General features: G+C 30.4%; 4 protein-coding genes and 1 long non-coding RNA gene across 9 annotated transcripts; 3 read left to right on the forward strand and 2 right to left on the reverse strand.

Annotated features, from left to right (window-relative positions):
- Positions 1 to 46: 46 nt before the first annotated feature.
- On the reverse strand, positions 47 to 3436 carry LOC122530649 (metallophosphoesterase 1). 3 transcript variants are annotated; one of them, XM_043657789.1, is made up of 9 exons: positions 3385 to 3436; positions 2040 to 2185; positions 1872 to 1942; positions 1629 to 1769; positions 1393 to 1560; positions 1232 to 1317; positions 1050 to 1172; positions 838 to 978; positions 47 to 749 (listed from the first exon to the last, which is right to left on the reverse strand). In XM_043657789.1, the coding sequence occupies exons 1-9, from the start codon at positions 3394 to 3396 to the stop codon at positions 588 to 590; spliced, it is 1050 nt and encodes a 349-aa protein (XP_043513724.1). In that variant the 5' UTR covers positions 3397 to 3436; the 3' UTR covers positions 47 to 587. The 3 variants fall into 3 exon arrangements, with proteins under 3 accessions (XP_043513724.1, XP_043513722.1, XP_043513721.1); XM_043657787.1 differs by lacking the exon at positions 3385 to 3436 and adding an exon at positions 2266 to 2918; XM_043657786.1 differs by lacking the exon at positions 3385 to 3436 and adding an exon at positions 2254 to 2916.
- On the forward strand, positions 900 to 7515 carry LOC122530648 (trifunctional enzyme subunit alpha, mitochondrial). 2 transcript variants are annotated; one of them, XM_043657785.1, is made up of 11 exons: positions 900 to 980; positions 3823 to 3932; positions 4093 to 4365; positions 4447 to 4697; positions 4777 to 5160; positions 5246 to 5416; positions 5525 to 5747; positions 5807 to 6016; positions 6089 to 6284; positions 6374 to 6576; positions 6653 to 7515. In XM_043657785.1, the coding sequence occupies exons 1-11, from the start codon at positions 947 to 949 to the stop codon at positions 6851 to 6853; spliced, it is 2256 nt and encodes a 751-aa protein (XP_043513720.1). In that variant the 5' UTR covers positions 900 to 946; the 3' UTR covers positions 6854 to 7515. The 2 variants fall into 2 exon arrangements, with proteins under 2 accessions (XP_043513720.1, XP_043513719.1); XM_043657784.1 differs by lacking the exon at positions 900 to 980 and adding an exon at positions 3421 to 3563.
- A 1733-nt stretch (positions 7516 to 9248) lies between these two features.
- On the reverse strand, positions 9249 to 12245 carry LOC122530650 (Krueppel-like factor 10). 2 transcript variants are annotated; one of them, XM_043657791.1, is made up of 4 exons: positions 12035 to 12245; positions 11551 to 11757; positions 10156 to 11033; positions 9249 to 10106 (listed from the first exon to the last, which is right to left on the reverse strand). In XM_043657791.1, the coding sequence occupies exons 1-3, from the start codon at positions 12086 to 12088 to the stop codon at positions 10176 to 10178; spliced, it is 1119 nt and encodes a 372-aa protein (XP_043513726.1). In that variant the 5' UTR covers positions 12089 to 12245; the 3' UTR covers positions 9249 to 10106; positions 10156 to 10175. The 2 variants fall into 2 exon arrangements, with proteins under 2 accessions (XP_043513726.1, XP_043513725.1); XM_043657790.1 differs by having other exon boundaries at positions 9249 to 11033.
- A 6268-nt stretch (positions 12246 to 18513) lies between these two features.
- LOC122530651 lies at positions 18514 to 19385 on the forward strand. Its single transcript, XM_043657792.1, has 2 exons — positions 18514 to 18689; positions 19037 to 19385. The coding sequence occupies exons 1-2, from the start codon at positions 18536 to 18538 to the stop codon at positions 19243 to 19245; spliced, it is 363 nt and encodes a 120-aa protein (XP_043513727.1). The 5' UTR covers positions 18514 to 18535; the 3' UTR covers positions 19246 to 19385.
- A 2355-nt stretch (positions 19386 to 21740) lies between these two features.
- Positions 21741 to 22418, forward strand: LOC122530654. Its single transcript, XR_006307065.1, has 3 exons — positions 21741 to 21816; positions 21898 to 21962; positions 22150 to 22418. It is a non-coding gene; the product is annotated as an uncharacterized LOC122530654 (long non-coding RNA).
- Positions 22419 to 27272: the final 4854 nt, after the last annotated feature.

A 27272-nucleotide genomic window follows, 5' to 3' on the forward strand; every position in this document is an offset into this window, starting at 1 on the left:
GTATATGTTACTCCTTATTGTTCTGTATAGTCTTACAGAATGTTCATCAATTATGTATAACATTTATTTTTGATATAGTTGTGAAGATCGATCTATATTTTTAATTATTCAAGTATCATATTTAGTAAATCAATATGCTACAATGTTTTATATATAAAATCTTTAATATTGGCTGACTAAATGTATAAGACATTTATAGATTTTGTACATGTTACAATGATTATATTTGCAAGTTTTCTTATAGTCTTTTATATTTGTGCATATTTTCTATTCCAAGAGAATAATTGTTTGATAAAATAATGAAAAGAAAATTGAAACATGTATAATTTTCAAGATTTAATACAATTGAGATTCTATTTGATTTGATTAATAATAATGAAAATAAATATAAATATTTTATACTATGAATAGTGTAAATAATATGTAACTAATATGTTTATTTTATATATAAGAAAATATACACAAAGATATCATTAATTCGAGGCTTATATTTTTATGATTTTACTCATATTTATAGTTACTTATAATCTTACTGCATTTTTTTATAAATACGAATATTAATAATATGAATAAATAGAAACATATCTTCAGTGAAATTTCAAAAGATAATATCGATTTTGTTTTAGTTTACATTTTATAATAAAATATATAAAGATACATACTATACTAATAATATAAATTTTGATCTCTGTAGATTCCACAGGCATGTAACATTTTGATACAGAATAATTATTAGGAGTAAATACACCCTGAAATATAAGTATTATTTTAAGTATGTATATAATAACAAAATCATAAAATTTAATTAAATAATTTTTAAAAATTTGTACCACTTACTAGTAAAAGTGAGGGATTATTCTTATTACGCCAATTGAAAGATGGTATTGTAAATTCTAATATATCTTTTCTATGTATTCTCCTACAACCATGATGAGTGTGGCCATTAATGATCAGTCTTGGATTCAATATATCTAGAAGCTGTAAGTTGATTTTTTTTATAGAAATTTACAAGCTCAATTATAACAATCCTTATAAGATATTTTATGTACTTGTTCAGATGCTTCCTTTGACAAGCATTCCCATCGTTCTCTAAACTTGATATCTTTTATTTCATCTGGTGCTTGATCAAGTTCATTGCAAATTTCATCAGACTCACGATACATAGGATAATGCTACAATTGTAATTTAAGTTATATTATCATTCTTATTTTATGAAATATTATTTACTGACCTGTAAAATGATTGGTCTACTATATCTTGAAATTGCATTATCTTTGTTACAATTATTTCCCATATTTTTTGCACATTTTAAATGTGCTGAAAAATATTTTTGTTTATACATAAGTTTCAATTTTGTTAAGTATTTACTTTTCTAACAAAAAGTAATCTTACTGGCAATTTTATTTAATGCAATTTCTGTAGGACGACATAAAAAGCATCCATCTCCTTCCAGTGCCATACTATTAATTAAAACAAAGTGATTTCCTCTGATACTAACTCTTTTCACGCTTGGTGACTTCATACCATTTACAAATCGTTGATTTAAGTATGGTGAAATTACTAAATAAATATTTTTTTTATTAAGAATATTATATTAATTCTATAAAATTGATGATATTTTACAATACCATAATGAAATCCAATATCATGATTTCCAGCGACAACATAGAGATGAGTGTGTTTAGATACTGAAAATAATGAGTGAAATCTTTGTATATATTGGTCAAATTCTGCTGAACTACTCCATTGTCCTTCATCAAATAAATCACCTGTTGTAATTACAATATAGTTATTAATTATATCAAATTGTTGGTATTATATATCAATTATATCATTATATATATTCTATGACACATACATATATCACATACCTAATATAAAAATTATATCTGGCTTGTGAAGAGTGACCATAGTTTGGAATGCTCTATACATTTGCCATTCTCTGTATAAAGTAAATATTGATTTTATTAAGAAGAAATTACTTTTGAAAACATATGGAAAGTTTATTATTCATCTACTATTATATGGTAAAGTCGAACCTTCTTAATTTATCAAACCAATGTCCATTTTTTGAACCCAATAAATGAGTATCTGCTATAAACATTGCATGCACTGGAGTTTCTTCTGGTGTGGGTTGACTAATTGTTGTATCAATCTTATGAGATTCTAAAACTGGCCATGCACACTGTAATATCAAATACAATATATAAAATTTCCAAACTTCATAATTATTCTAATATTTTTGTAACTTACCTGAATAAGTACCAAATAATATAGTAAATATTCGCAGAAAATAAACACACACGCTAAAGCTATAACAGCTTCAATGAAATACTTTTTATATGAAGATGTTCTGGTATCTAGCATTTTGTAAATGTTTTAAAAGATATAAATCACTTAAAATGCAATTATAAGTAGATATATATATTACATATCAAATAGTTTCTTCGTTTTAAGTGAGATAAGAATTGATGTAAAATTTTTATCATTGTATCATATATTTAGCTTAAAAATGTATATTTTATTTTTATTTGTTTTAAATGTTGCAAATAAATATATGTTTCTTAGATGAAATGTTACTAAGAAATAATGTGTTTTTATGTCATGATATGTGAATTCACTATTTTATGTCACTTATAAAATTATTAGTTTAGAACAGAAATATAAGGTTACAATACTACGCGTGATTGGAATTAATAACTTAGTATATTATTTTCTGTAGATAATTTGAATCAATTAAAGTAGAAAAACATTTGTAAATTCCAATTCATAAATGTTTCTTTATTTGTAATAATATATGACAACAATATATCAATAAATATTAAGATATCGTTACTAAGAACGAGACTAGAAACGAGATTTTGATTATGATGGTGCAATGAAAGAGTCAACTATTGAATGTTATGAGAAAACTATATTTATTAATAAATATTGATACACAAACAGATTTGGAAATTAAATACATAAAAATAATATTGAATGAAATTACATAATGAAAATAATATGCATATATATGTATAATGATCGCTTTCTTAACATTATTAATTATTGATTATATATCAAATATTCATACAAGAATATTTAAAGTACAAATTTTAATATGTTGAATATTTATTGCAAATATTTAATAATTGTATTTATATGCATCTATGATTATATTGCATAAATAAAAATATAAAATAGTATGTACATATAGAAAAGTCAATATAAAAATAAAAATCAATTGTGATATCAAAGTATATATTTGCTATATGTTTGTAAACGATTTTAATCATTTCTTGTTTTCTTGTTAATTGTTTTTATATATATCAAGTATAGTACAGTAAGTTGAGGTCAAAGTCTTTGAAAAGTATAGCAAATTGTATAGGTTAGATTAATACCCACGTTTGCACGCATGCGTAGTTACCGGCGTTTTTACTTTCGTACAGTGATTCCATGTGCAGATTTAATATACTATTTTTTTTAGGGCGTGTGCATGTGATTTAAAAACATGGCACAATATAGATTATTGGGCGCAATTGCGAGTTTGTCGCATATTAACAAAAATGTTATAGCACAAAACGGTAATTATAAATAAAGAAAAAGTTATACTTTTACACAGGCGTATATATGAACCTTTGCTCCCAAGTAAACTTATCTTCTCTACTATACGTATATGTCACATAAGATAAAATACATTATATATTTAATTTATTTAAAATTAAGTTAGTGAAAAATTTCAATATAAAATTTTAATAAATGTAAAATAGCAAATGTTAATTTAGAAATAAAGCTATTTTGATTTGTTAATTATATTTTATTATACATAATTTTTGTTTTCAGTATTGTACAAGTCAGTAAGAACAATAAGTAATCCAGCAAATGCAAAACATTTGAAATACAAAGTTGTGGATAATGTAGCAGTCCTTACTTTAGATTCTCCAGGGATTAAGGTATATAATATATTTATATGCATGTATATAACTATTACAGTACTATTATCATTAATAATTTGGATGTTAAAATTTTAAATGTAAAAGATTGCAATGTAATTGCAATGTAAAGTACTATGTCAAAGATTAATAAAAATGATTAATATTTCATACAATATAGGTAAATACCTTAAACCAAGAAGTAATGGATGAAATTGTAGATGTTTTAAAAAATATAGAACATAATTCTACTGTAAATTCAGTAGTTTTAATAAGTGGAAAACCAGGATGTTTTATTGCTGGTGCTGATATTACTATGGTACAAAGTTTTAAAACGCCAGAAGATGGCTATAAAATATCTTCCAATGGTCAGAAAATTTTAGAGACAATAGAAAAAAGCCAAAAGCCAATTGTAGCTGCAATTCAAGGTAGCTGCTTAGGAGGAGGTCTTGAGGTATATAATTTAGTAGATTCATATACTATTTTTAGAAAAGCTATAATTTTAATTATCCATACTTTTATTTAATCAATATAGGTAGCCATGGCATGTCATTATCGGCTTGCTGTAAATGATCAAAAAACTAGTTTGGGTTTACCAGAAGTAATGTTAGGTCTTTTACCTGGTGCAGGTGGTACACAAAGATTACCTAGATTAATATCACTTCCTAATGCTTTAGATATGACTCTTACTGGAAAAAATCTTAAAGCAATCAAAGCTAAACAAGTTGGACTTGTGGATATTTTAGTAAATCATCTTGGTCCTGGTATTGGAACACCACAAGAAAAGTAAGAGCTATTAATTTTATACATATTCGTATAAAATATAAAATGTAAAAAAAATTATATCTCTGTGAAATATTTGTAGTACTATGAGGTATTTAGAAGAAACTGCTATTAAAGCTGCAAAAGATCTTGCAAGTGGAACATTAAAAGTAGTTCGAGGTCCTAAAACATTGATTGATAAAATTATGAATTTTGCTTTATCTTATGAGTTTGTGAAGAATCAAGTATTTACCAGGGCAAAAAATGAAGTGATAAAAAAGACTGGGGGGTTGTACCCTGCACCCTTAAAAATTTTGGATGTAATACGTACTGGTATAGATAAGGGACATAAAGCTGGTTATGAAGCAGAGGCTAAAGCCTTTGGTGAATTGGCAGTTACACCTCAATGTAAAGGTCTTATAAGTTTATTTTTTGGACAAACAGCATGTAAAAGAAATCGTTTTGGAGCATCCAAGAATGCTATTAAGTATATATATTTTGATATGTATTATTATTTATCGTATAAAAATAATTGTTTTTTATGGAATTTTAAATTTATATATGGATTTTAGAAAAATTGCTGTTGTTGGCGCTGGGCTTATGGGAGCAGGCATTGTTCAAGTGAGCATAGATAAAGATTTTAATGTAGTTATGAAAGATACAAATGAGGCGGGTTTATATCGTGGTGTTAATCAAGTGCAGAAAGGAATGGATACTGCAGTGAAAAGAAAGAAATACTCTAAGTTAGTTTTCAATTCTTTATTAAAAACATGACGTGCACACGCTGTTTTATAAAAACATAGGCTTTTAAATTCTGTCCTAATTTTGAAATTATTTAATTTATTTTTTAGTGTTCAAAAAGACAAATATTTTTCTCAACTTGAGTCTACATTAACTTATGATTCATTTAAAAATGCAGATTTAGTCATAGAAGCTGTATTTGAAGATATTGCAATTAAACATAAAGTTATAAAAGAAATTGAGAAGAATACACCAGACTATTGCGTACTTGCGACAAATACATCAGCAATTCCTATTACTGAAATCGCTGCTGGTAGTAGTCGTCCAGATAAGGTAATTATTATGAATATATTATTTCTTTAATTTGATATAACAGAATAATGTATTTATAGGTGATTGGAATGCATTATTTTTCTCCAGTAGATAAAATGCAATTATTAGAAATAATAACACATAAAGGTACATCCACTGAAACTATTAAAACTGCAGTTGATGTAGGTTTAAAACAAGGGAAAATAGTTATTACTGTTGGAGATGGTCCTGGATTTTATACAACTAGAATTCTGTCTGCTATGTTATCTGAAGCCACCAGGTTATTGCAGGTAATATTTTTATTCTTTTTCATAATTTAAAGAGAAGAAAATTCAAAAATATAATATTCGATATAAAAACAGGAAGGTGTGGATCCTATAGATTTAGATAGTATGTGTAAAAAGTTTGGCTTTCCTGTTGGAACAGCCACTTTAATAGATGAAGTTGGCATTGATGTTGGTGTTCATATAGCTATACACCTTGGAAAAGTATTAGGTGAACGTTTTAGAAGTGGAGATGTAAATATATTCAATGATATGATTCAAGCTGGTTTCTTAGGTATTCAGTTTTTTTATTATGTATATTTTATTTTTTATAATTTTATTTATATATATGTTATTTTTCAACGAAATATATGTCATTTTTAGGGAGAAAATCTGGCAAGGGAATATATGTGTATGAAGAGAATATTAAAAACAGGAATCTTAATCTTGCAGCATTAGACATTTTGAAGAAATACAAACTTGAACCAAAAGGAAGTACGTCTTTTGAAGATCGTCAATTCAGATTGGTGTCTCGGTTTGTTAATGAAGCAGTACTTTGTCTAGAAGAAAATATTTTGGCTAACCCGGTATTATAAAATTTCTCATGTATTAATAAATCATTATATTATTGTTGTGTTTTATTAAACATAAATATTTTTACAGGTGGAAGGTGATGTGGGCGCTGTTTTTGGATTAGGATTTCCTCCATTTACTGGTGGGCCTTTCCGTTGGATAGATTCTTATGGTGCTGATAAATTGGTGCAAAAAATGGAAGAATTTCAAAGTCACTATGGTGAAGCATTTAAACCATGTCAAATGCTATATGATATGGCATCTGAACGAAGTAAAAAATTTTATAAATAAGAAAACTAGTTGATTTATAAGAGGAGTGAAATGTTAAAGTTTTGAAAGTACATATTTGATATTTTAATAGTTTTATATTTACCTAAAAAAAGCAAGAATAATATTTAGAAATATTATATTTTTTGATAAATATCTATATTGGTGGTAGCCTTTAACTTTAAACTTTTTTCAACTATCAATGCAAATTGCGTGTTTGTTATAAGATTTTTATATCGTACATCCTTTAAAATAGAAATATTTTCATAATCTATAACATTAAAATATATTTTTACAGTTTCTCAAAGATACGAATAAAATGTACATATATGCTCTATTTCCAAACATAAAATATATAGTTTTTGCTATTTATAGAATTATGTAGTTTATTAAAAGAAATTTTAATAACAAGTTTCCACTAAAAATGTATAAATCTTCATTATATGAACTTAACAACGAATGACTGATAATTACACACGAATAAATTTATCGTCTAATTACCATTTTTTATTTCCTATGAATTATGAAAGATGTAGGAGTGGAATTCTTGTTCTTGATGCAATGTTTAGAAGATATTGCACTTTCAGATATATGCTTGTTTATGAGCAAAAAGGATTGAATCCCTATTCATGATATATGTCATGACGACTTCGACGAAAATAAATAAATTTCTATTGTAAGTTGAACATAAGAATTTAATATAATTACAATTTCATAAAAGTATAATAATAATTCATTTGGATTTAATATTTTATACTAAACAAAACAATTCTAACTAAAAGTAATTTTTGGTTATCTGTATCCTTGTTTTAAAAAAGCTTCAAGAAATAAAGAATACATTTTGTTATCTAATCTTATTTTAATTTAATATAATAATTAATTTCATTTTAAACATTATTATATTAAATTTATCAACAATTCATTACTATTATTAAACTATTATTTTAATTATTAAATTATTAAATTATTATTTCAACAAAGTTAAAAAAAGAAAAGTATAAAAAATAAAGCATTGTGCTTTTAATAACAAAGAGAAATTTAATAAAAGCAAGTAAGGGTAATCAAGAGAACATTTTACATCATCTACCGGTCCCACACCTGTTTGTGACATTTACAATATTAAAAGAACTCAAGTCCTTGGCTGATGCAAGAAACCACAACGTTTCGTGAGAAGCCATTTACGAGGCTCATGTCTTTAAATTGACCTGTATAACTTAATTCTATGCCAGTTTCCTAAGAATATAGAGAAAAACTTAAAAAAAATTTCTTATGATTCTTTTTCTTAAAATTTTTTAATTCTTTACGTTATTGAGAATTATTTTACTAAAACAAAACATTATTAAAGTGTAAATATCTACCATCATTTATATACATATATTTCTAATCAATTAATACCAAGAACTTTTAGTTACAGTAATTTCATTCAAAATCCGTTTAATATCGGAAAACTTTACTTTTAGAATACAAAAGTTAAATACAGAAATATTCAAAAATATAATTATATTTATTAGAAAATAGGTTTTTGGCAATTTTTCCACAAATATAAACTGTTGATAAAAAAATCTTATCTTAATTGATAGCGAATTATATTTGACGCTAATATGATTTTTTTAGAAGTATGAAAGTATAATAACACTTACAATACTTATTTTAATTTGTCCAAATTATAGTTTTTATTAATAATATATATAAAAAAACGAAACAAAACGTTCATGCAGTAAACGCACATATAAAGCTTATATTGCATTATTAAAATATAGCATATTTATGCGAATACTTTAAAAACTTTATAAAATTCTTCTGTTCTAAAAAATTTTTTACATATAAGCTTATATTTTATTCTTAGAGCTTTATCGAAGAAGGAGAGTAGATATTTTAGAAAGTATTGGAGTTTTCAAATTTGACCACAACTTAAGTGAATTTTAATCGTGCGTCCTACGCGCACACTAACACGCAATCGAGCTTTCTGTATGATGCGTGATGGAAACTGTTTACTGTGATATAAGATTTATGCGTTACTATATATTCTAATATTCTGTATTTCATACTTAAAGAATTTTGTTATCACACATTAGAAGTTAAATGGCTGGAATAACCCATTTATTAGTATGGAATAGTTATAACTATACAATGCTAAATTTTATGTAAAAAAATATAAAAATATATTTGAAATTTAAAAATAACCAAGGAATTGAAATATTGAATAACAATCCATATTTATTTTTTATTTTCGTGAAAACGCAATAGATAATGCATTATCAAATTTTTCCATTTCATTAATTATCTTAATCTATATTGATTTTGTTGTAAAGTTTAAAACTGCAAAATTTATGAAAAAAATGAAATTTTTTTTTTAATTTTCACAAATTTAATGTATATAATTATATCAAGTAAATAAATTAAGAAATTTATAAAGTAATTTACTTCAGACTTGGTCAAGCGAAAACCTCTAATTATAAAAATTGTATACAATTAATTATAACTTGTTTTTGTAAATTGACTCATACAGTTAGACGTTTAAGGGCATAGGAAGGACATTGTACGGACATTGAAGGCGTACTAGGTTTTATGTGCATTAACAATAATTTTATATGAAAGTATATAAGTTGTTTAATTAATTTCTGATTTTGTAGAAAAATTATTTAAAATTTAGTTTTATACATGATATTGAAGTCTTATTTTGTCTAGTACATCGCTTAACTAGACGAGTTATATATACATATATACATTTATATATGTTTTTAATTAATATACACACATATATATATAACTAAATTAAAGATAATGAAAATAGCATAAATCTTAATATTTTTGCATAGCCATTATATACATAATTGATAAAAACTGTTTTTGCATTCTTAAATAAATATTCTTTCTCGGTCAATACGCTTATGCATCACAGATCACAGACACACTTAGGTACTTGGTTCACGGACGGCAAAAGAAGCCTCATTTTATGACTTATCACCACTCCTCGTGCCTTTAAGTGTTTTTCTCTTTAAGTACGCTTTTGTTAATTCAATTTACACAATTATATGTGGCACACATTGAGGAAAGTATTAACAGTCGTATTTTTGCAATTTTCACATTTCAAATTCGAGATGTTACCCGCCAATTTTATTGTTCGACTGGGCGGACTTACGAAAATCCTTCTAGAATAAATTTTCTTGCAGAGAATATCTGTCGTTATGATAAAATGTTGCCTTTAATTATCATCAATTAATCTTAACTTTCTCATGCTGGAATGGTTCTTAATTGCGATAATTAAAGCTTGATTTTACAGCTTTAAATACGGCTTAAATATTAAATGATATCAGGTCATTGTTCTACTATTTTTTTTAAGCTATTAATTGCGTGCAATCATTTGTTGAGTGGATCGTGTTATTCGCGGCGCTATAACCGGAAGTAAGCTTACTCTTAAAGGCGTAGGTGTCATTTGCGTAACAGAAGGTCCGCTACTGTTGACATTAACAGACGATGATCTATCTCTGGTGTGTCGTTTAACGTGTTTTGCTAGATGATCGCTTCGCATGAATCTTCTCTGACAAACGGTACAAGCAAATTTCTTCTCTCCAGTATGTGTTCGTTTATGCCGCGAAAGTTCGTCACTTCTTGAAAATCGTCTGCTACAGTCTTCATAAGGACACGAGAATGGTCGTTCTCCTGTGTGGGTCCGTGTATGGGCTTTTAAATGTGATGATTTAAAATAATTCTTGCCACAACCTGGATGCTCACATTCATAAACACGCCGTCGTGCAGTTGACTCCGATGTAGTTACGCTTGATGTTGTCGCAGTTGTTGGCGCAGTCACTAATAAAAGAGGAGCCTGTGGAAGAACCAAAGGTGATCCTAAAAGTCCAGTTACCATAATCGGTGCAGGTTTGGGTGCTAGAGGATGTAATTTTGGTTGAACGGTCTCGCGGTCTGTGTTTTTATTATTTACAATAATCTCTTCTTTTCGTAGACTCATTTTGAATTTGAGACTCTTCAGTATGTTTTCCGGCTCTGTCATACTTTGCCGCGTAGTCAGTTCGGACTGTGAACTAGAGATCTGCCGTGGTTCATGTGGAACCGGCTGTGAGCACATTGTGGTAATCTTTGGTATTAAGTTGGCAGGACTGTAGGTACCATCTCGATTGGCACGCATTATCACCGAGACACGAGCTGGTTCTGGACTTGGCGGTGGTGTTCCGTCTAAGAGTAACTATTCAAAATAAATACAAATTTGTCAAATTTAATTTTTTTTTTAAATATTTAGATTAATTTTAAAAAATTTTCATATACATCGAAGAAATTCTTATTTAAAATAACTATAGTTATGACAAATATAATTATTAAATCTACAAACTATATCTTTTAACAAATATTATAATTATTAAATCTACAACTATATCTAAAATTATTAAAAATAATATTAAAGGTTTTTCATCGTTCGTTTAAAAGCCATCTATTCTAGAAGATATAGAAATTACGTTGTTTTCTAACTATCGTCAGAAGGTATATAAACCATTTACTCGAAGGATAAGCAACAAAAATGGTGTAAGAGTGAACGCACGCCAATAAATGGGGTCATCTTGCAAAACAACTTTATAAAGTATGCGCGCATGCGTCTATGTACATTGGAGTGGCCAGTCGATCGGATAGAAAAAAATCAAAAAGAGAGAGTTTTGCAACGAGTACACACAGAAAACTGTTTGTATCTAATAATATATAATACTCACTTTTGCCAATTCGCATTGTTCCACACATCGCTTTTTTCGAAGAGGTTCATCTTCCTCTGAATCAGAAGGTTGTGGAGTTGGAGGTAGACCAGGCCGTGCGTTTCCATCGTCATTTCTTTTCACGTTTGTATCAGCAGCCTTCGTTTTTTGTAGAAGCTTGTCTCCTAAAAGTGCTGCAACGCTGAACGGAGACTGAAGCGGTTCAATCTGAAAAGAAAAAAAGCAGACAATAATGAACGATCAGAGTAATTACAAATAGAAACTCGACGAGATCTCTTGAAAATTTACGAAACGAAGAGAAAAGAACGAAAGAAAAGAAAAAATGCAATGCTAATGACACAAATTACGAATAAAAATCGACGAGATACGATGAAGAATGAATTTAAACGAAACAAAGCTGTGTCGTCGTTTCTAGCTGCGTTCATATTTCGCGGGCAGTTAGTCAGTCTACAGTGGCGGTACTTTTAATTCAACATTCACTTACGTGTTTGAATTGGGGTGAGGCCGGTGGTGAAAGAGGCGTTTGATTAGCGTTCATTTTTTTAGAGGAAATGTGGTAAGGGTATATGCTACGTTAAAGAGGCTCGTCTGTTGATCAGAAAACGCGATCTCACGTATACCGTACTTTGAGTGAAAAAAGGCTAAGGGACGTAACCGTTGAACGGCTGGTAATGCAATGAAGCTTTCTCAGGTCGGTTGGCTCGAACACCGTGCTGGTTGTGTGTGTGATCATGCGGCGCGCTTCACTCGGACCAATCGCGTGGAGGGGCTCGTCGTAGTCGACCAATCAGAGAAGTATTATCAGCCGATGACCGCGTGATCACCGGCGTGCTGTTCACGTGCTCGCGGTCTGACTGAGGCCGTGATCATGACGTCAGTCTGCGTGGCGCGCTCGGTCGATACGTCATGGTATCGCTGCGCTCACTAAGCGTCATGCAGCTTCAACCCTCCTACACCTTGCAAAGTTATCTGACTCGCTCTTTCTGTCTCTCTGCGTTTCTCTTCTTGCGATTCTTCATCGGTATAGTCTGGCAGAACGCGTTGCCTGGCAAACCACGGCGAGCCTCCGAATTGTTTCGCCACACTCACTTTTCCCCCTTTGACCCGTTGTAATGTGAGAGTTTCGTAAGTTTGCGGTATAAAGGTTTTTTTCTTGTACATACATAACAGCACATAGTACGCTTCAATGATTTCACTTCTACTTGTTTCTCCATACATTCAGCTACCATTTTTGACGATGATGATGTTTAACGACTAACAGATAAACGAGGAGAAATGTATGTACTGCAGTTCTAGGAATATCATTCACCGCTCAACATCCTTATCATGTCAGTCTTCAATACTGAAAGTCTACAGCGACGCATTTGCAGCCGCTTTGGCAATTATTGCATTTAGATTTCTCTCGTCTCGTTTTTGAAACACATATTTTTTGTTTCTTGAAGAAACGATATAGAAAGAAATGCATATGGTATATAGGGAGGATTAAACGGCTAACAGAAAAATTTGAGAGAAAGTTGTATTTTAACGAAGAAGTGTTCTGATGCAGTCTGCTATTAAATGTATTAAAATTAAATATATCGGTCGTCTACTTTGCAACTCGTTAATTCGAATTCAGCTTGGGTGGGTGCTGGTCTTTGACTCCTTTGCCTCTTCCTCTACCATCATTCTCTAGTCCCGTTGCATTTTTCAGCAGCGCCCTCTTCGCAGAATAAATTGCTCGGCTGGATGTCTAATCGAATGTCTGCATTGGCACAAACTGTTTATTTAGAGTTGAATTGTTTAAAAAAGCAAAGATAACTTATATAAGAAAAGTGACAAATTAATGAATTTAAACGAAACATTATTTTATTACAAGCGTTACTTTGTTCTTCTTTTTCAAGATTTTTCTAACACAACTATAGCACACAATTTCCTCGAAGGCCACACGTAACACTATGCTGCATAATAGATATCATTTATAGATACAGGAAATTGCATTTTCTGATGCTTAGATTAGAAAATTTCCTTCCGTTTGATAAATCTATTAATGATTGTATAGTAATTTGACTTGAAAATACGAAAATATTCATAAAACGGAGATGCTGATTTGGCCCACATATCACGATTGCGTACTAAAACAAAATGGAGTCGCAAGAAGATAACCAATAGTTAACTTACAAACAACAATCTGACAACTAATGTTTATTGCATATCATTAATCTATTATATTGTCTTTGGCTCTTCTTCTTCTTTCGAAATTCATTTGTCGTGAGAATCGTTATTTTCTATTTTTAAATATCATCTTCTTCTATCAGCTTTTCTAAACTTTTTATGATTTTCAAATTTCAGTTCATAGGAAACCATAATATAAGTTAATTAAATTACGAACATATCTATCTATTATCATTGTATAATTCACATGACATGATCTACTTAAATGGATTTAAAATGAAATTATTAATTGATTTCAATGAAAATTGAAAAATTTTGAAATTACAAATCTTTTTTTAAAATCTAAAGCATAAGCTTCTTTTCATGTTTTTAAAGGAACGAACACTCTCTTTTTTATGGATTATGAATCCTTTAACATAAGGGACTTTTCGATTTAATATCGTCTTAATGAAATCAAATTATTCAAAATATTACTCGAATTATTTCATGTTCAAAGTCGAAGCCATTGAAAAAAACAATCTACGTCATAATCGGCTTTGAAAATAGAGCATCCCGTAACAGCTTGTTACTTAATCGTGTTGAGTATAGGGCGACATATAATTGCGTATTCTTATCAATATGCAATATATATTGTAACGATTCATTAAGAATAGAATGACTTGTCACATCGACCAAACATGGGAACGTAATTTCCCGTCTAATTTCCTGATTGGATGAATTGTTAATTTCGTGTTCGTCTATAGGTTTTTGTTACATCGAATCAGGTGGAAACGTAAGATCTCAAATCAATTCCATGTAACCACATTCTATGTGACTTTCCACGTATATCCATCAGTTTCTTATCGCTATTTTTTCTTTAGGCAGACCTCTTATCACGCAGCAAGCAATCGCATGGAATATTACTATGTAAATTCTTTTCTCTTGATGTTTTTACGTTTCTAGTAAATTTGATTTTATCGTTCGATATCTTCGCTGTTCTCTACGCTTTGTATTGCGATTAGTATTCGATGAGTATTCTATACTTATTTATGTCGCCATGGATAATCGACAATGGTTCCCAGGAACAATCAGACGACACGCGATAAAATTAGAATAATGAAGTATAAATCACTGTAATTGTTTCTTTCATAACAAAAACTTTTATCGAAAAATTTCACCCGGTGTTTCATCATTCCTTTATCGGTTATTCGTATAATGCACCGAACTATAAACGTCATTTGTCGCTTTTAATAATTTTACAGTCTTTAATTAACTTATATCGATTCTCATGAGCAGCCACGCGTCCCGCCGATTTGACGAATGGCTACCAATGTTCACGATAGACAACAAGGGAATCATTCGACGAACTCGTGATCGATGATCATGTGTGCGTCTTCTGTTCACGCTTTATCGCTACTTCGTATTAACTCCGCAAAAGTATTGCTGACATTGTTTTTAAAATAAGAGGATGCGATGGAGGAGCATCCGGTACGATTAACCGAAAGTTCGTAAAAATTGGATCTCCAAATGTACAGTGTATCTTGCATTGAACGTATTCAAAACAGTCGACCCGTATCTCTGCTATCTTACTTTCTCCGAGGGCCTCAAGGCCGGCCGCACGACCTTCCCCGATCTTCGTATTATATAGAGGAGTGTATTGTTTTGCAATCCTAATTAATAACATGACTGAGGTGACTGAACGTAACACGCATTTTAAATGTGCACCAAACAAAGGCGAAATGCGTGCACAAAAATAGCGACCGTGTTTAGTATATGTCAAGAAGGCGTCGAGGAGTAGTAATGTAATGCTTATCTGAAAATTCGTTGAAGACAATTTGTTAAAGTTTGTATTTTGAATTTAAAATTTCGAAAATTCACAATTTTAAAATTTTGAAAATTCAAAATTGTCAAAACATCAAATTTAAATTAAATATACATACCTATTTATAAGCGGATTGTGAATTTTTATTCTTATAACATTTAATTATATTCATAAAATTATAAATTTGTGTATAGAATATTAAAGTTTGTATCGAATAATAACATTGTTATTAATGCTATGTAATTGTTTTGTTGCCTTGTTACACGTAACAAGGAAAGTTGGTAAAACCGAGAATACTGTTGTCGTAGAATTTCCTAGATATTTATCTCTATACTAGTTATCAAGTAAAAACGTAGATCAAGATTCTTTGTTTGAAAATATGGACGTTTGCGTCAACACAAAGGCTCGCCTGCGGACGTGTGCATACGTCGATCGAGTTCGTTTAGTTTAGGGCGTACTACTACATCATCAGCGTTTTTATTCCAATGCAATGATACTGCTGCTAAAGCTAAATTATTCAACGATTACTGTTCAATTACGAGAAAATGCTGTGCATACTTGTCCGTGTAAATAGAATTAATGCATTTATTTTTGCGACTGTTTGCTATAATATCGGGAATACCAGTTTCTTCTCGTAACTATCTCCGTCGTTTTAATTTCCTGCTCTCGCCATTAGCCTTGCACTGGCTTTTCTTTTGTTCGACCTTCAGACAGCTCTTCGATAGAATTACAATTATCTTATCCTTTATTCATCATTTGTGGTTTCTTGTCATGTAAATACAACTGTTGACAATTTCGTAATATGTAAATACAATCTTATTTTTGGCAACGCTTTCGCTTAACTTTCAAATTGCTCGAAATCTATTTGTTGTAATTAAGGCAACAAGAGAATTTTCTTTATGAATTTATTAATTTTTGAATGAATTAATTTTATATTATGTATAGATTGAACATAGTCACGCAATTTCATACTTTTATCAATAAGAAAACATTGGTACTACATTCAACTAAACATTTGCACCTTCAAATTTTCTATAAATGCATAAGAATCTATAGTCTGATTATGTATGTAGTGTCTGTTGTTGAATTCGTCTTGTTTGTTTGTGGTATCCACGAATTTGAAAGGATGGGGTGTATCGGTTAAAAAGATTACAGCATACCTTCATGGAAATTAATGCGTAAATACAGCGGCTTGTGGCCAAATACTCGATGGTGGACAGTGTTTATATTGTTGGTGGAGATGTATTTGATATATCGCGAGATTTGATTGCGGATGCATTTGCTGCAAACTCGTCTGAGTTCACTGTTCAGTCGAGTCGTCCGAAAATAGCACGTATCTCTTTCTCTCAGCAATAGCAGTGGAAATAATTGGTCTTTGACTTGTTTACATTCGAAGAAACGGTGCCATGTAAAAATTGGATCAAACTGAGGATATTTCTCGTTCACGGCCGAAGAAACAAACAAATATAGAAAATAAAAATCTTCAGCTTCAATTTTGGGAAATAAGTATCGATAATGACAATATTTCACCTGTAAAGAAAACAAATATATATATATATATATATATATATATATATATATATACTTTGTCTGTGAAATAAAAATAAGATTATTCGATTAATGTATTTGAAAATATGACAAATTGAATAATTATACTTAATAGTGGACAAAAAAAGATTGTGTTGGATAGAAAAACCTAACCCCTATGCATGCATTCTATATTTAATCCTGACATAGAATACTTAAAATCCATGTAAACAGTTAGTGCACAATGTAATTTGTCGGTACACATGATATCTTTGGTATCTACTGTATATAAAAAAGTTTCAATTCGATTATTAAACGAAAATAAATTAAACCACAGACAAGATATATGAGTAGACTGCAGACGAGGTTATATACCTCATTTGTGAATAGACCTACATGCAATGTTTTTTTTTTATGCCACGATTTTGGAGTTCGCGACTCTTATCATTTTTGTGTCACATCCTGTCGTACCGATTTAGGCACGTTTTGTACTACAGCACTACTAGTGATGAGAATTCAAATCAAAAAATATGGACAGTGTTGCCACATTCGTTTTAAGAAATATTTATTAAATTGAACGTGGTGATACTTCATCAATGAAGAAATATAATGATTTAAAATAGTGATTAATGAAAATTGGGATGAAAAATTTATTATATATTTGATTATTTGTATATATTTAAAAGAAAGATATTAGAAAAAAATTGATTGAAATTTATTCTTTAACAACATAATTAGATATGAATTAGATTAGACGACGGTTTTAGTGTGTAACCTCAAAACTATTTGAATGAATCTTACAAAATCGATTTTATAAAAGCTTGGAAGTATCAAAGAAATGTTTTTATAAATATTGTTTGGTATAAAGTTACAATGTATGGTGTAAATTATTTTTTGCAGATCATTTTTGAAATTTCGAAGTCAAATTCATTTTCTTAAATGGGATAGTTATTTATTAAGACAAATTCAGTGACTTACATACGAGGTCATTTGTTGTTATAACTTGTTAAAAATTAATAAGTTATTGTTTGAGTTCAATAAAATGATGAGAAAAATCGTACAGCTAGTTTTAAGAGCTCATTATAAAGGGAAGCTTTCAATTTTTAAGATCATGATTGATCTGACTATGAAAAAGAATTGTTCAGTGATGGAAAAATTTCTCTTTGGTGAGTCCTGAATTTTTACAATTTTCGAGAAGAGAAGTATTGCTACTTTTACATTTTTTGCATGATAAATATCTTTGAACGAAACAAACTTAAGATTATTAAAGTGGAGACTTCACTCTTTAAAATAAAATCAAGTTAATTGTTCTGCAATTATTTTTCACGTAATTATAACAGTTTAAAATATTGATCAAATTTTTCATCTAGTGTATGAATATTTTCGTTTTTTTAAAAGAATTTCTCATGAATTTTGCGTATTCATTTTGGACCAGAGTTTTTTATTTCTTATTCCCAGTTAACATTTCGTATGAAACGCGTGATTATAGTGCCCCAACAGTGAAATATGCAATATACTTCCTACGGTTCTCGAACATATCGATATTTCTCACGATCGATTTTTAAACGGAAAACATGGCGGAAAGGAGCACACCATATTTGTGAAGAAGAAAGTTTTGTCCAGAAGAATTATTCAGGAAAAAAGTATCAACAATTCTCAGGTAAAAATATAAATCAGTTGTCAGATTTTTTTATTTTTAAAATAAAACGTGCATTTTTTGTTCTAATTCAAGGTAATATTTAACCAAATAATTATTATAACAGAACATACCATGTTGAAAATTATTTATAATTCTTAACAATTTCAATATTAAATTCAACAATAATTTATTAAGAATGTATTAATAGTTAAAATAATAATTTTACTACGTAATATAATAAAATTTCTCATGTCTTGACAATTGACAATTTTTTATCAAGTGTGTGAATATTTTTGTTTTTTTTAAAGAATTTCTCATGAATTTTGTATATTTAACTTAGACCAGAGTTTTTTATTTCCTATTTCCAGTTAACATTTCATGTGAAATGTGCGACTACAGAGCCAACAGAAAAGTACACAATACACATCCTACGATTCTCGAACATATCGATATTTCTCAGGATCAATTTTTCAACGGAAAGATGGCGGAAGGAAGCACACCTCGTCTGTGTGACGAAAGAAAGTGTTCTTCAGAAATATCACTCAAAAAGAAGTATCATTCAGAAATTCTCAAGTAAAAACTTCAATCAATAGTTGTTAGATTTGTGTTTGTGTTTTGTATTTTTAAAATAAAAAGTGATTTTTTGGCTTTAACTCAAGGTAAAATTTAACCAAATAATTGTCACATATAATTTTCAACAATTAAAGAAATAATGGCATATAAATGTTGAAATAGAACATACAATGTTAAAAGTTATTTATAATTTTGTACCAAAATGTAATTTCAATTTAAATGATTCTACAAACATATCAATTCTACAAATATTGTGATCTTGTAATGTGACTATATATGCATATATATGCCTTTATTTCTATTGTAACATTTACTACTCATTTATTATTCGTTAACTTCATATATTACGTAATTCTTTGCAATATTTAAAATTACGAAACAATTCCAATATTAAATTTAATAGTTTACTAAGAATGTATGTACGTATCTAATAGTTAAAATAATAATTTTACTACGTATTATAATAAAATTTCTCATGTCTTGACAATTGACAATTTTTTATCAAGTGTGTGAATATTTTCGTTCTTTTTTAAGAATTTCTCATGAATTTTGTGTATTTGATTTAGACCAGAGTTTTTTCTTTCCCAGTTAACATTTCGTGCAAAACGTGCGATTACAGCGCCTCAACGGTGAAATACGCAATATACTTCTTACGATTCTCGAATCATGATCGATTTTTCTCACGATCGATTTTTAAACGGGAAACATGGCGGAAAGGAGCACGCCTCATCTGTGAAGTAGAAAGTTTTATTTGGAAGAATCATCCAGAAGTATCTTCAAGAAAGAAGTATCTAACAAAAGGTAAAAATATAAATCAATAATTGTTGAATTTGTATTTGTGTTGTGAATTTTTAAACGTAATAAATAAAATAAAACGTACATATTTGTTTACCTTCAACTCAAGGTAAGATTTAACCAAATAATTATTACATATAATTTTCGACAATTAAATAAATAATAACATGTAAACATTTAAACAGAACATAAAAAACAACAATACGAACATAATGTTTATGTTCATCTTACTTATCGTGTTTGTTTGGACAGGATCACCCCATCCCCTACTATTTTCTCAATTGAAGGACGAGACGTGTGGCAGAGAGTCATTCAACTGCTGGATTTTGTGACAACACGCATTACGTCGCATTAGTACGTAACTTTTTCTAATCTATCGATGGCGTTGTTTCTTCTACACTCTTTTACTTCTATTTATACTTCATTAGTAGTATTATTTAGTTAATACATATAATTAATAGTGTTTAACGGTTCATTAAGCATTACGACAATGAAATCGTGTAGTGCTTTCCACGCCAATTTTTCTTCAATCATCGATTTCACTCGTACGGTTACCTGTAGCTTGTCCCGTACGCTTTTTTAATAGAATTTGAAGTCAATTATCGTTTCATTTTTACACATTTGCCTTTATTTGACGCATTTGTTCTGGCTTCTGACTTCTTTTTGTGCAGGTTATTCCTTGATTGCAAAGATAGCATAGACGCCACGATCATTATTGGACAATCTGATGAACTTTCATGGAAAATTGGTAACATTTTATTCATTTTGGGTAACATTTGGTATGCACTTTATATATATATATATAGATATATATACATATATTTGATATACAATTCACAATATGTAATTTCGTGTAATTATTTGGAATGCAAGGATAAAAATAGAAAAGATTAAATCAATTGATATTTTATTTCGAGTATGAAGATCGTAGTAGCTTAATGGTATATACTTTCAAATGGATATATATTGTATTAGTTATTAAATTCAGTTTTGTACTTTACTATACTATACTTTGCTACAGTATACTTCTTTCGAACGCAATTAAACGATTCAGAGCAAGATTTCACACGTGTATGATTTTCTAAATATATTTAGTTGTAAAATTTTTATTTGTGCAAACATTTTCTAACACGCGACGTGATATACTGATGTGCATACTTCATATTCTAATAACGAGCATTCAAAATACAATTTATGCAAATATTGAAAAATACTTTGTAATGTCCAACTAATATCTTTAATGCATACTCAATGCATTTATATTGATATTATAATTATTATATTTTATAATCATTTTCTAGGAAAACAGCAGTATTTTCTAAATAAACGTACTCTTTGTCCTTCCCTTTCTAATCAGCTTTATTTTCAGAAAATTTTGGTGACCGCGCACAATGTGGTCGGTAGAGTCAGTTGTTGTTACGCAATGTTTTAATATCATTTTGAGTAAAATGGCATATTAATTCATTTAAATTATAATTCGCGAAGTTAAAGTCAGTGAGTCCGCCGATTAGTACTTAAACGCGCGCGTTGGTAGTCGTTTATTTTTCTTTTTTTATATTTTTTTTTATTCAACATTCGTTTTCGGTATATTAGAGTCAGTGCTCAAGAGGATAAGGCCTCACCAGGAAATAAAGACCGTAAGTAAATAGTTCAATTTATTCGATTTTTCAAATTTGATAACAAAGTATAATGTTTGACGTATAGTATTGCAGACACTTCACAGCATAAACTTTTTGATATATTTTGGGGAAAATCCAACGGTAACTCCAAAGCCAAAAATGTAAGAATCTCTCATTATCTCTAACTTAAGATTTTGCTTTGCTTTTAAACATAAATTCTAATGTTTAATGTTTTGTTACAGATTTTCTACAATTTCCACTTCCCCTAACCTTTTAAGGATCTTATGATGCTTCAAAAGCTAAAAATGTAAGTACTTTAGTATGTTGTATTTGAATTCTGTTCTCTATAGTACTCTTTCTGTTGTCGAATGTAAAATTGTAATTATAAAATAAAAACACTTCACATTATTAGTTCGCATTTTTATCATTATTAAAATTTAAATTTTCACCAATAATATCGTGTCTTTAGAAATAAAATATTTTATGTTTTTCAGGAAATTTTTCACGGCATTCACTTCCATCATGGGTATCTACTTGATGAGGATCTTCACGATAATTTTCCCTAGTCTAGTGCAGCATCGATGATAACGTTCTTCACATCTGTTGCGTGAGTCGCATGCATTTAAGTTCCTCCGGTCACTCAATCATGTCGTAGGACGAAAGGTCCGAATCGGCACGTGTGACTGGTTGTATACGTAGAATTTTTGATGAGCATAGTGACCGCGGATATTTTTTATATCCGTGAGTAGTAACATCTTTTTCAGGTTTTTTATGTGTNGCGTGTCCAACCTGTTTCAGGAAATCCAATTTGAAAAATCGACAATGAAATTGGTACAAGTTGAGCATGCCACTTGTTTCTGATTTTATTCTTCGATTTTTCGAATTTAGTATCGCGGTCGTGGTCGCGGATAGGCCGCGAGTAGGTTCCGAATCGAACGTTTATGTAGGTATTGCTCGAGCATGCACATGCGAACGGACAACGATCACTATGATCGATGGTCGTCCATGTGTATCATGGTCAGCTTTCGCGATTTATCTTTTCATTTCACCTTTATAAGTTATTTTTTGGTTTGCGATTAGAAAGACTCGAGCTAGACGTAAGTTTCAGCGGGCATTGCGCTCGAAGAAAAGAAGAGGCTAGAAGCCGAAGAGGCCCGGCAAACTGTCACGAAGAGGGTCACAACAAATGGCTTCTCATTTTCTGGATCATTTAAATGATTCCAGAGTATGGGAGGTCATTCTTGTTACTACTTTGTCACTATGCTCTTTTAGTATTTGTAGTTGTATTTTTTTTTCTTCTCCATCATCGTTCATCTTCGTTTTGGGCAAATCGCGTTTTTTTTTTGTTAGTGTTGCGAGAAATTGATTGACGGTTTACATTAAAGTTGCGAAAAAATGATAATCGTGTTTCTTTTAGAGTTGCGAATTATGATTTCGCGATAGTGAATTTTTAAAGTTGTTTTAGAGTTATACGTAATAAAATTTATCTTGCTTCCTATTGTTTTGAATTAAATATAGAGTTATTGCTTTTAATTAATTTTGTTAGAGTGTTAGAGTATTTAAAGTAGCTTTTCGTTCGTACAGTTTTGTATTGTTAATAATAATTTTCATTGAATTTAACATTGTTAGTATTGCGATAATGAATGATCGCGTTTTTTGATGTAGCGTTGCGTTTACAAAATACCCAAATTTTTCCATTGAATTCGTGGAAAGCCTGCTCCTGGATTACCTGATGCAGCTACAAGAGCTGTACAGAAGTGGTTATTCATCATCAATCTCCAGCATGATTGCATTGGACGCGTCGCAATTAGTGTTGCGCATTTTTAAACAAGAGTGCATAGATTTATAGCGTTGCGTACTTATTTTCGGGAGTATTAAACATAATAAAGCACTCTTCGCGTTTGATGTTGAAAATTTCCTATTTCTCAATTAGTGCTAGTGAATTAGTGTTGCGAAGATATTCGAGTTTGTTGCTCGGGTTCTTTTTTTTTCCAAATGTCGGAACTGTGGCGTGGAATTTTTCTGTTAGAGTTTTTTTAAACTACTAATCCAACAAATAAGTTTGTTACAGATTTATCAACTTCCAATTTGCATAGATGAAAGATGAAATAACATGGACTATGGAATTTCATCATCAAAGGGAATGACGCCTGAGTCCAGTGCTAATTAATATATCTTGTTAAATTTATTTTACAAATCTTTTTGACATCCACAAAGAAGATCGCACGTAGAATACACTAAATATAGAAAATTCTATGAAATATTCAAAACAACAGAATGCTCGTTACAAAAGTTAATGACAAGTAATACGAGTTGATTGGCTGCGATCTTGGTGTTTGTGTAAATCCATTGTGTGTACATATCTATTAGATTAATAAAAAATAAATAATATGTAATTCTGATATCTGGATAACTAATTTGTAAAATATTTCATGCGAATTTGTATATTTTTTGTACAAAAATATTTTAGAAAGTTTAGGATTAATTATTTCTTCTACAATAATTATATCTCTAAAAAAAAAGTTGTTCTTTCTTCTTCTCTTTAATTTTTCGCATATTATAAAATTTATTAGTTGATAAGTTTTTTAATATTTTATTAATAATTATTAGAATTAGAATTTTAGAATTTTAATTTATTATATGAAAAGAATTGTAATACCGTAGATAAAGTCCTTTTTGATATATAGTGGAATTTCGGTTATTTACTAGCTTCATATTTCGATATTGAAAATTTGACAACACTGTAATAGATTTCAAAAATCATATTTCTTGCGCATTTACTACTCGATCAACTTCGATCGTTTTGCTTGATGTAGTTCTTCAATTCACCGTTGTTTAAGCATAGAATGCGCTAAAAAACTAATGATTCGTTTATCATGTCGGTATTTCAGAGCATGGGACACGAAACGCTATGATTTAAAACTACGATTCTGTCGTAGATGTCGCTAAAGAAGTTGTAAAAGTTACCAACTAATAGTTACAATTATTTTTCATCAAAAATTAGTTGCTGTGTATAAAGTGGATTTTTGAAAACAAAACCCAAAACAAATATCAACGTTAACGTCGTTGATCGATTATTTTTAATCTGTAATAATATTTTTATACGAGTCGTTAAATTTATTTTGTGATTTAAAAGAATGGTGATCGCAATTTTCGTTATCTTTTTTTTTTATATCAGTTCCTTTCAGAAATTTAAGAAATTCCGTAAGCTGAATTTCATAAATAAATCGATGTTTCGTGTCTTGGCGCACTACCGCCATCTGATATACTCGACAAACATTCTCCGCCGGTAATCGTACCTTTAAAATTTCCCGCTTTTGAAAGCCGGACCGCGTAATGGGCGGAGCTTCCCCTCTCGCGAGTTCTCCCGCTTTCTAGCATGTAGTCACGCTGCATTTGGAGGAGTGGGGGTTGTTTGGTATCGCGTTTGTTTAGTTGCTCGCTGACAGCGGCCGCGGTACGAGTACGTCGTAGTGCGTGTGCACGTTTTTTTTTTGTCGACATTTGTGCGTGAAAAAACGCGAGTATCGAACGCGGGTAAGAAGGAATCGCAGAAACGGTTTGAAAAACAGTCGAAAACCGTTCGAACGAGGAAGTATCATTTATCAGCGACGTTATATTGTTCGGTGATCGGATAAAAATCGTATCTTTGTGCCTGTCAAAGTGTTCGTTGTTTTTTTTGGCTTTTTTATCTCTTTGTCTCCTGGCTTTGTTGTTGTACAAACCAACCTGTTTCTCGCCTAACGCTAATTCTCGTTGCGTGTGCTGTGTCACTTGTTATATGTCGACGACGTCACGACGATTTGGGACGACTGATCTTCGTCTTCTCACGCGTAGCTGCGACGATGTCAGACATGTCGACGTTGATTTGGTGATGGCAGAACGCAGAGGATGTCACGCCGCAAGCAGAGCAATCCAAAACCATTGAAACGTGAGTCGTAATCGATATGCGATTCCTACATTTTCTCCCATGACTCTTTGCCGCTTCTTTCGTTTATATGTTCGGTGTGTTCGTCCGTGTTTCTCACATAACGCATGTTAAATCGTGTTCGTCGCGCGCGGCGAGCTACCCGGAAAAACGGGTTTCTCGACGGCGTGCTTTTAGCCGGTCGCCACGTTGCTTGACAGGTGATTGGGCGTCTTTGCTTGTCAGACCGCGTTTCCAGTCGACACTTACACGCTATGCAAACTGCTTCGACTGATTTGCATCGGTTTTAATTCTTTCGGAAACAACCCTTCCCGTCATTTTTGTCAGTTTATATCTCTTCAAACGAGAGTTTGATTTTGCATCGCGTGTCCAACCAATCAGCGTTCACATTGCGACTTCTTATTGGCGGGAATGTACCAACATCAATTTGAAGTTAGGGGTATGTCAAATTATTCGATTTTAGGGAATCAATCGTGCGTACGATGCAATATTGTCTGTTTCGTTTGGTCGATTGGAATGTTAAGTTGTAATAGCTGCTATTTGGAGAGGACAGTTGTCATTTGATAAGTTTGTTGTCAGCTGATCTTTCAAATTCTCGCAGGTCACGTGGTTAACCATAAATATAGTGCTTGAACCGTGTATGCCAATGCGTTGTAGAAATAATTGTATGCCAAATTAATTAAAATAATATTACACCGTCAAAAATCGTTTGGAGTCAACATTTTATTAAACAGCAGCCTGTGTTGAAGTATAAACGCGTATATATAGTATATTAAGCATCGGAAGTATGTTTCTGTTTTATTATATATATCACAAACTGTTATTGATTATAAAAACCAGCGTATTAAAAGTAGTTATTCGAATCGTTAGAAATGATAGAGTTTATTTCATCTTATTTATCGTTTATTGCATCTTCACTTTATTCAGAAACGTTTTTATATTGTTTTTATGGAATATTGTCGCTGCGGCATAATTAATATTTACATCCACAATCAATCATTCTATTTTCCTACTATTTTTCAGATGCTTGTCTATTTAAACAGATAAAAATTTTGTAAATTTTTATCACAAAATAAAAGACATATTTAATTCATAGTAACTATATTTATAAAATCACTATGCCGATCAAGAATCAATTCACTATTTTGTTTAATGATATGCATACTATATTGCCAACTTTAAGTATTAAAGTGGTTAGCTCTTTTTATTAGAAAAAAGTAAAAAATTTTACATTGAAAGGGACATATGTGCAAGTGAAATGATAGATTCTTGATAAAATGAATGGCATTGCATATTTATATTTGCTTATCAAAGGTTTTTGCAGTTAGGCGTAACTTATATTTAAAATTTGCTGCTAGACTTTCGTAACGGGAAACAAATTCTGTAACTACACCAAGTGTTTTTTTTAATTGCTTCTTCTGCACAAAAAAGATAAATCATGTCCAAAGTATTCAATATTCCAGAAGATTGATAATCCTCTTTCATCACACTCTGCGCATCAAACCTCTATTTTCTATTTCTTCTGCTCCAATATTTTTTTCGGCGAATTCTTACGCAATCAGACGGACTCGGGGACACTTGCTTACCTACGGCCACCAATTAAAGCTTCCACGACTCGCAGGGCCTTTGTCGATGGTATCGAATTGGCAAAACGGGGATCATGGCACACGGGGATCGGTTCGGTTGCAC

Source organism: Frieseomelitta varia, unplaced genomic scaffold, assembly GCF_011392965.1.
Source record: "Frieseomelitta varia isolate USP_RPSP 00005682 unplaced genomic scaffold, Fvar_1.2 scaffold_350, whole genome shotgun sequence".
NCBI classification, from domain to species: Eukaryota; Metazoa; Arthropoda; class Insecta; order Hymenoptera; family Apidae; genus Frieseomelitta; species Frieseomelitta varia.

What these genes read in the sequence shown, in the direction of transcription:
- LOC122530650 (XM_043657791.1), bottom strand. Translation starts at nt 12,088, where the DNA reads ATGAACGCTAATCAAACGCCTCTTTCACCACCGGCCTCACCCCAATTC. An exon ending in CCTCACCCCAATTCAAACAC is followed by an intron (nt 11,758 to 12,034) that starts GTAAGTGAATGT and finishes TTTTCTTTTCAG; the next exon opens with ATTGAACCGCTTCAGTCTCC. An exon ending in AACAATGCGAATTGGCAAAA is followed by an intron (nt 11,034 to 11,550) that starts GTGAGTATTATA and finishes TATTTTGAATAG; the next exon opens with TTACTCTTAGACGGAACACC.
- LOC122530648 (XM_043657784.1), top strand. Translation starts at nt 3,491, where the DNA reads ATGGCACAATATAGATTATTGGGCGCAATTGCGAGTTTGTCGCATATT. An exon ending in GCTTAGGAGGAGGTCTTGAG is followed by an intron (nt 4,366 to 4,446) that starts GTATATAATTTA and finishes TAATCAATATAG; the next exon opens with GTAGCCATGGCATGTCATTA. An exon ending in GTAGTAGTCGTCCAGATAAG is followed by an intron (nt 5,748 to 5,806) that starts GTAATTATTATG and finishes ATGTATTTATAG; the next exon opens with GTGATTGGAATGCATTATTT.
- LOC122530651 (XM_043657792.1), top strand. Translation starts at nt 18,536, where the DNA reads ATGCAATATACTTCCTACGGTTCTCGAACATATCGATATTTCTCACGA. An exon ending in AAAGTATCAACAATTCTCAG is followed by an intron (nt 18,690 to 19,036) that starts GTAAAAATATAA and finishes TCCTATTTCCAG; the next exon opens with TTAACATTTCATGTGAAATG.
- LOC122530649 (XM_043657786.1), bottom strand. Translation starts at nt 2,367, where the DNA reads ATGCTAGATACCAGAACATCTTCATATAAAAAGTATTTCATTGAAGCT. An exon ending in TGATATTGGATTTCATTATG is followed by an intron (nt 1,561 to 1,628) that starts GTATTGTAAAAT and finishes ATATTTATTTAG; the next exon opens with TAATTTCACCATACTTAAAT. An exon ending in GTAGACCAATCATTTTACAG is followed by an intron (nt 1,173 to 1,231) that starts GTCAGTAAATAA and finishes TTACAATTGTAG; the next exon opens with CATTATCCTATGTATCGTGA.